This window comes from Etheostoma cragini, chromosome 2 (genome assembly GCF_013103735.1).
Source record: "Etheostoma cragini isolate CJK2018 chromosome 2, CSU_Ecrag_1.0, whole genome shotgun sequence".
In the NCBI taxonomy this organism is placed as follows: Eukaryota; Metazoa; Chordata; class Actinopteri; order Perciformes; family Percidae; genus Etheostoma; species Etheostoma cragini.
In genome coordinates, this window is record NC_048408.1 from 17228018 (window position 1) to 17235514 (window position 7497).

The 7497-nt window shown below is 37.1% G+C and overlaps 1 protein-coding gene across 1 annotated transcript; it reads right to left on the reverse strand.

The window, feature by feature from the left end:
• Nucleotides 1-1585: 1585 nt before the first annotated feature.
• Nucleotides 1586-7457, reverse strand: si:dkey-245p14.4 (uncharacterized protein LOC563576 homolog). The gene is made up of 4 exons (XM_034859705.1): nucleotides 6983-7457; nucleotides 2827-2949; nucleotides 2376-2554; nucleotides 1586-1909 (listed from the first exon to the last, which is right to left on the reverse strand). Exons 2-4 carry the CDS (start codon nucleotides 2945-2947, stop codon nucleotides 1640-1642), a joined length of 570 nt encoding a protein of 189 aa, XP_034715596.1. The 5' UTR covers nucleotides 2948-2949; nucleotides 6983-7457; the 3' UTR covers nucleotides 1586-1639.
• Nucleotides 7458-7497: the final 40 nt, after the last annotated feature.

Genomic DNA, 7497 nt, shown 5'->3' on the forward strand with positions numbered 1-7497 from the left:
ATAGACAGTTAAGGAAGCCGCTATCGGTCCGTCCCCTCTGTGCCTGCCGGGGACGGGAGGAACTGGAAGAAATTTACAGTATCTTAACACCATGTGTACACCTGTTCAATATGTATCAATATACAAATAAGACTGACTCTAAATTAAAATAGAATTGGCAAAGAACACCGTTTCAAACCTATCATGTATATGTTATTAATATTTATTTTTTCTTTTCGTCAGGCACATTTTAAGGATACTAACTCCTCCTTGTCGCCTGCAATGTTCTGGCGCCACCTGTAGGTACCAGGTAGGTACAAACAAAGATCCTCTGGTTGCGCAATCACAAGTGAAAGGAAATATACTGTAACTCAACACAAAACACAAAAAGATAGAAGAAGAATCAATATTTACAGTCTATGGGAGGGATACAGAAAAAATGTTTATCACCAGCGATGGTAAGACTTATGCACTTGAGTATTATCTAGTGCAACTATTTTGATAACAATAGCATGTAGCTTTTTTTTCATTTTTAAATGATGATTCGACCATATAAAATAATGAAAAACGTACTTACAAACAAAAGAAAGGCATAGCATTATTCCTAATTAAAGGGCCATAGGCTTGAGTCCAAGTCCCCTGTCCTCCTTTACCTTTGACCTTTATATAAAATGTATTTCTTTTTTTTTTTTCTCAAATTGTATTTATCAGCTAACTGGGAATTTAGTGTTACATTATTGTTATTATAATGAATAATAATATATTCTGTAAATTTGGTTTCAATATGAAGGCCTAAATGCATATATCGTCTTCTCAAATTGTATTTATCAGCTAACTGGGAATTTAGTATTACATTATTGTTATTATAATGAATAATAATATTTTCTGTAAATTTGTTTTCAATTTGAAGGCCTAAGTGCATATATCGGCCGCTGTTTAAAAGCCTTCTCAACAAAGCAAGAAATAAAAACAAAACCATCTTTTTTGTGGTGAAAAAGGGATCAATATATCATTATATATTGAAATCAGCCTATTAAAAATCTACACCAAATATTAATATATTTGAAGTGTTATAGGATGTTATAGAATGTAAGGTCCCAGGATGTTAAATCTCCCCCCCACCCAACTGTATGGATAGGGCCCGAACTGAAGTTATAAGCTACCATTGGTTAGCCTATGGCATCACAGACAAGCTTCTATAGGAATAATCCAAATAAAACAAAACAACAAATAATAAAAGAAAGTGGATTACTAACTTGATGCCACATTTGATGATTCTACTTTTAAGAAGGCTGAGGCAGAGAGGGGCAAGGCGTGTGTGGTAGTTTTATTTGTTCTCCATTTGAAAGTCACATTTTTACAGTAGTGCACAGGATAGAATAGTTTAAGGAATAAGTCAGTAAAATATCACAAAAGTAGATTATACAGTTAACAAATACCAATCTGCTTGAAACTTGCATTTGCCATGAAGATGCAGTCAGCAGAGAATTAATGCAAAAGATATTACATAGTGAATTAGCCTATTAGTGTAACAGAAGCCACACGCCTACACTGTTTTCACACCTCACACAAGTTAACAGTAAACCTATACAGTTGTCCAACACACACACACACACACACACACACACACACACACACACACAATCATTGTGTCATTCCATTATGCATCCAGAGGCACGGGACACATGGACAGACACACCAAATTGAATGCATAGAAGCATATCTGTGAAAGAACAACACAGTCTCCTCTATTCGAGTAAAAGGAGGTGGGCTTGATGTAGGCCCAGTCAAAGTTCCGCAGGTTCAGTGACATCGGGCAGTGCTTGTCGCTGAGAGCAACCAGGGCACGCACAAACGTGTATTTGGCAGAGCAGCTGACGGCCGTCACTGTACGCACCTTGTCAAAGTGCAGCAGGAAACAGGGGTCATCCTAGAGCCGCACAGACACAGAATGAGATAGCATTACTTATATAAAAAACACAATAAAAAACCTTTTTAAAATCAGAGCTGCCACAATTATTCAACAGTAATGTCAAATGACACAATGTTCAAATCTGACAAAGAACCATTGAAGATATGCCAGATGAAAGCATAAATATGAAACAATCCTTGATAAAAAACATGAATTGCTGCAATATGTATCTGTTTCACTTACTTACAATGGCTTCCTGGGGTATCTCAATGATTAATTCCCAACTGAGAAATCTTTATTGTTTGACTGAACAATAGAGCTGTCATAATAGTTAGTAAAAGTGTGACTATAATTTTAATTATTAGAAAACATTATATTTTTATACTCATATTTATTATATGTGTTAATTATGCTTTCTATAGAAAAGTACAGGAAATAATGCAATAATAGGTAATGAAATTGAAAATTAAATTTGGTTATTTACCACATCAGGGTCCCGTCCGTCAACAAGAGTCAGGTCTTTCAGGGACCAGACCTCCGTCCTCCTGTAGCACTCCTGTATGCTGGAGCGTTTGGTGTGGGACCTCTTGGATCCAGCCTTTAGGGACGTCTGAGATATCTGACATCGGACTATTGATAACTGCACCACTTTGCTTTTTGAAACTACAGAAAAAGGGAATAATAAGGTTTTTCTTTTCAAATAAATAGGCACACTGCAGCACAAGACATTTCATCTGCAGTAAAAGTAAAACCTTGAATCTGGAGGCCTCATAGACATTTCATACAACAGTAGAAGGGCATGTTCAGCACATTTCCCTACAGACTCTCTACAAAGAGATCATATTCTGTACTACCTAAAGGAAAATTCCAATGAGCATCTTGAAAGCCTTAAACTGCTTTCAAATGACTACTTAATCAACAAGAAAGCTGTTTACCTGAGACACAGATAAAATGTCTTCCGTGCGTCGGCTCTTCAATCTCAATAAACTCAATCAATCTCTGTTTATCAGGTCGGAATAAAACTCTCTGCATCTCCTCCCTCAGAAGAGACGACATCACTGGAGAGAGGAAGAAAAGTATTGAGATCAGGCAGGAGTGGTAAGGCAAAAAGACAACGGGAGAGAGAGATGAACAAATCCAAGAGAGAAAAGGAAAGAGATCGCAACACAGAAACCTGGCAGTGGTTGGGATGTTTCCTCTTGTCAGATCGGGGTAAAAGTATGTGGATGTGTGTGAAATGAGCTCTTACTCTACCACACACACTTCACTCTGAGGCGGTCCATATGTTAATCTTTTATTAAAGTACTGCCTTCATACCAACTCACCCAAGAGGGATTTGGTAGAAAGGGAGCAATTAAAGGCCAATCTCTTCATAAGTTTAGCCTTTTATTGCTTCAATTAAGATCCATTATGATGCTGATCCCGACTGCAAATATGGATTTCACTCTTGGATTTGTATTTACCTCACTGAAGTGTGTCTCCCCAAAGCATATAGATAGACACACACATTAGCCTACTTTACCCTGGTTGTATGTGGTTATATGTTTCCTCACAATACACATACAGTAGACAGTCTCTTGCTTTCTTTCCGTGGTCTTTTTTGTCTCCACTTACTCATATATAGATGTTGAATTATAAGTGCCCAATGTTCATTTGTGATTAAACGGTTGTTTTGTGGGAAAAGGATGTCCCACAGCACTCTGCATGGTTTCCATTACCTTGTAGTAATTCAATCTTTGAGAACAGGTACAAGCGGGTTGAAGCACTTAAATGGAGGAATTTTACAAGCACATAAAGGATGCTACTCTTCTTTAGGGACCATGGCACCATGAGACAATTTGCTAGATGTATTGATAAACAGAAAATAACAGTCCATCATTTTTAGTTCTGCTTTTTTTTTTTTTTTTGTTCCAGTTCATGACAGGCAGGAGGACTTTTCCATGAACACACCACCCCAGACTGAACCAGACCAAAGCTCTGATTTGATTTGTTAGAAGGAAAGAGTGTGGCTCCATTGGATTTGTCACATTTTGTGAAAACAAAGATGGGTCGTTCAACGGCTAAGTGCTTTATTGTTGTTGTTGTTGATGATGGTTTTGTGGGTGTTCACTTGAAAGGCTTTTTGCCTTTGAGATGGAAAAATGAGAGGATGGGCAGGAAGTAGAGAGGAAAGGAAATATACAAGTGTTGAATCTCATGAATAACACATGAGGTTTATTGTAGGCAACTTACTTATAATAAACTTCAACCACAGTATGTCTGTTCATGTGCGTTGAAAGGATTATTTATACAATAACTGGAGAAACCCCAAGGTGGGCAGAAGTTGGTAGTTTTTGTAATAAATGGGGGAATGCACAAGAGTAAGTGCTGCAATGATTTTCCCATTCAATGGAAACACTACATCAATGTGTCTATATCTATATTTGAAAGACAATTAGCTTGTCCTGAAGCATTCCCATTAACCCTGACTTTGTTGAGACATACAGGTGAGTAGTTATTAAAACTAACCGAATATAAATGTATAGCAATTTAGATGCTGTCATGGCTATATGGGAGGAGTTTGGAAAAGAGAGTAATGCATGATTAAAGAGGATAAAGAGGAGGTGTAGGTTTAGGTTAAGGAGCAAAGTCAGCCCTAGCAAGGATGAGGAGAAGATCTGTGTAACACCGCAAAGACAGATGAAGTAAATGAAGTTGGGGGACAAAAGAAAGGAAGAAGAGGCTGCTAAATGAGGAAGAAAAGGCTATCAAGAAGTATACTTTTTTAAGACACAGGAAAGTAGGGAAGACATGAAGGATGCAAAAGAATAAGACAAAACAACAATGGAAAAAAGCAAAGAAAGAAAACAAAAGAGGATCTGCGGAAGAGAAAACAGAGAAGATGAATGTGACAGAAGATCCCGATTGTGGAGATTAAGGATGAATAATACAGATTATGCAGTTAGGGGTGGTAAGTGAAAGAAAGGTGAGAAAATAGTAGATAGGAAAAGGGGGAGAATCCATAAGAAGCAGGTAACGACTTATCCAAACACACTTGAAGAGACCTGAAAAGGATGACAGCGAAAAGAAGAATAGCAAGAACGCAAGATGAGTTCACAGAGGGAAAGGATATTGGAGAAAAAAGGAATAAGAGTAGGGGAAACATTCTAAAAAAGTGCATAGGTATAATGAGTCACTACAGGAGGAAAACGTTAATGAGGTTGGCAGAGCTAATGAAAACCTTACGCTAAAGCTGGAATTTAAAAGTGTGAGAACGCTGTTTTAATTTTACATAGTTTCTGTTTTTGAGAATTAGCAATTTTTGTGATGATGCAGTAGTATTTAGAGTTTAATGTTATTTGTAAAAAATAAAAATGATCGATTGGGTTTGCTTTGTGCAATTGTTGCACACATTTAAAACAGTTTTTCTTTCGGGTAATTTAGCCTTTTGTCTCTTTGTGCTTGTTTTGCATGTGAAAAGCTGTAATTTGAGCATTTTAGATTTAGGTCTTTGCCATAAATTACACCGATGTTGAAACTATTTTTGATGGTATCATATGATGACTTTCCTCTGCGATTGTCCCCTCTTAGAGGACAGATGTGAAGACAGACATGTTTTAAGTGGTCCGCTCCGGGAGCTTATCAGCTCTGTTAAAACCGAGTTTTGCAATGACTCATGGTTAAACCCATGATTAAATTCCAACAGCTGTTCTTATAATAACATTACACAAAAATGAGTCACACAGGCAACCAGGCTTATAAAAAATAATGCACTTTCATTATGTTTTTAATTCCAGAAACTTCTTCGTCTAGCTTTCCAAGTCTTGGAGCAAAGATGGTTGTGACCCCCCAGCTACCTTCCTGCCATGTTGATACACTTCTCTGGGTGCATCTGTGCCCAGTCAGTGGGGTCAGTGAGGTGGCAGATGATGACAAAGAAAAATTGAGATTACATATTTAGACTACGTATTGTTCTATATTGTCTCCATCTCTCGTCCCCTTTCATGTCACTCCACTGTCACTATAATACAGGGAAAAGCCCCCAAAAATAATCTAAAAAACAAAACAAAAAAACACAGGTTCTGCAAAACTTGATTTACACACGGACACACTTTGCTGGACAAAATTGATTACTTTTCCAACGGTTGTTTTTTTGTTTTTTTTAAGAGCTGATAATGACATCATAGCAATTTAAGTGCTGCACTGATCCAGGAGGATGACACAGCAGAAACCCCTCCACTAATATAGCAGGACTGTTACGGGAAACATGGCAACCTAAATAGACTTGTTTTTTGGCAATAAGCTATTGTTTTAGTTTTGATATCAGGATTAGAGAAGACACAGTTTAGTAGTAGTTATCTATGGAAAGTATTATTTTTTTTAATCTTGAATGATTTATAATGAATATAGGTATGAATTGTCTGTAAATAAAGGTTAAACTGTGGGTTATGAAATTACGCATACCAGTGGTTAATAAGATAAGATGAGCTAAGATAGAGTCACACTCATTTAATAATACTTTTTTGTATTGCCACACAGATATATTAATTGGAGTGCTGTCCAAAGTACCTTAACGTTATTATCAACATTAAGGATCCAGAAAACAGTCTTCAGTCTTCTAAGTTCCAGTGTGAGCTGAGCGTGTTAAGTCTTATTTAATATTAAAGTGGTGTAATCCTGAGAGCTTACTTCAGCAACTGTGAGACAGTAGCTTATTTATTTTCTTTTTATATACACTATCACATGTCATATGACCTATCAAGTCACATATAGAGTATATACGACTTGATAACATACTATTCCCTTGTCCATAAAGACAATGAACAATACAAGGGTAGGGTATTGCCATTGCTGCAACTATTGCAGGCCTTCTACGAACAGATTCCTCTGTTATCTCTTTTTTTCAAATTTTACCTTCTTTAGGATATTTATATTTACCCAATAAGCTTTGTTTGAAGCACTACTTTTGTGTATTATTTTATGTTATGCCAAAAAAGTAGGCCTATGTCAATTGAAATTACATGGGCGTTTGGAGATAATGTAAAATGAACATCTAATCCCACATTATGCATCATAAAACAAAGGTTTCTAAGGTGAAATTGCCAGTGATACCGGTATGTATTTAGGGGGACCTCGACACAACGTCACGGTCTGTAGATCTTCTGATTGGATGTTGATAAAAGGGGAAACCCCTTGCCATCCGCCAGGGCCATTTCTACCGTGCGCTGCACCCTCCTCCTGGCGACCGTCCAATGTCACATCCACAGTACATTCACTCTTGTTTTCCTGGAATTTATATGGTGGTGTTAATGCATAGTAGCCTAATATAATTTTTAAAACATTTTAACAGGGTGGCATTTTTTTCTAAGTTTAAGTATTATGGCAAGACTAATTACAAGGACCGTTATTCTTAATTCGCACTTTAAATGCATTTATTTGCAAGTCAGTATGCAAAATCACTACTGTTACTTTCTATCATATCAATAACTAGATGGCACTGACGGACAGGTCTGACTAGAAAAGCTACAAAACCACGCGGAGTCATTACCCCCCTGAAGATTAGAGACGATTAAGAGGCTCTTGAGAACACAGTGATCCCGAGTTTTGCCATTACTGTACTTGCAAAA

Excerpts from the sequence above, each read along its gene's own strand:
- si:dkey-245p14.4 (XM_034859705.1), bottom strand. The coding sequence starts at position 2,947 with ATGTCGTCTCTTCTGAGGGAGGAGATGCAGAGAGTTTTATTCCGACCT. Across the intron at positions 2,555-2,826 it reads ACATTTTATCTGTGTCTCAG|TTTCAAAAAGCAAAGTGGTG; the intron begins GTAAACAGCTTT and ends CTTTTTCTGTAG. Across the intron at positions 1,910-2,375 it reads ACGGACGGGACCCTGATGTG|GATGACCCCTGTTTCCTGCT; the intron begins GTAAATAACCAA and ends GTGCGGCTCTAG.